At 40.9% G+C, this 723-nt stretch overlaps 1 pseudogene across 1 annotated transcript in view; it reads left to right on the top strand.

Annotated features, from left to right (window-relative positions):
* The first annotated feature begins 89 nt into the window (after positions 1-89).
* The window catches only part of TEOVI_000409700:pseudogene, a 674-nt pseudogene continuing 40 nt past the window's right edge, over positions 90-723 (top strand). The window contains 5 exon segments of the mRNA in view: positions 90-131; positions 133-333; positions 335-595; positions 597-713; positions 716-723. The exon segment at positions 716-723 is cut by the window's right edge and continues 40 nt beyond it. Coding sequence covers positions 90-131; positions 133-333; positions 335-595; positions 597-713; positions 716-723 — 629 coding nt within the window.

The following is a 723-nucleotide window of genomic DNA, read 5'->3' as shown; positions in this document are numbered from 1 at the left end:
ACGCACTCAATGAAAAAAACAAGAAAGTACATCTGAGTGCTGGATAGTTGGCCTCCAGCTATAGGGCGGAAAATGTAGCAATAAAGACAGGTCTCAAACGGCTCTTACAGATAATTGAGGTCAATAAAAAAGCACAAAACAAAAGTAACTGTATTCACGGACTCACTGTCGCTCAGAATGACGCTTAAAACTGGACTTGCGGTAGTAAAAGAAGCAACACTGAGACGAATATGGAAACTAATCCTGCATATTGTGAAGCCAAGAGTAGCAGTGAATTTCCAGTTTGTATTCTCACACTGCGGGGTCCCAGGAAATGAACCAGCAGACAAGGCAGGAAAGAAGAGGCAATAAAATGCCACAGACATACCTAACATGGATCACAGACATAGTCACGGGTATAAAAAGGCAAATCCGTTTCGAAAGAGACTAGTAATTTGATGAGAGAGAGTTATCACAAACACATCGCAGTACTATATTCAACGATATTGAACCTAGTCAGAAAAAATCCAAAACAAACAGGATAGGAAAATCATTATCAGCGCAATTTATAACAGGCACCTCGAAAATTTTCGGATGGCTACATCGTGTACTCACAAAAGAAAACGGAGCAAAATGAGTGTCGGTGGTGTCGCTGTGATTATGCGGTATGGAAGAGAGATGTGAAGGTAAAAGCGATAGTCACACAAAATAATAATACGGAACAGCAGTCATCACAGGTAGCGG

Source organism: Trypanosoma equiperdum (genome assembly GCF_001457755.1).
Source record: "Trypanosoma equiperdum strain OVI genome assembly, contig: ctg_86, whole genome shotgun sequence".
Lineage (NCBI taxonomy): Eukaryota > Euglenozoa > Kinetoplastea > Trypanosomatida > Trypanosomatidae > Trypanosoma > Trypanosoma equiperdum.
Note: the sequence above shows the minus strand (reverse complement) of the source record. Positions and strands in the feature narration are given on the sequence as shown.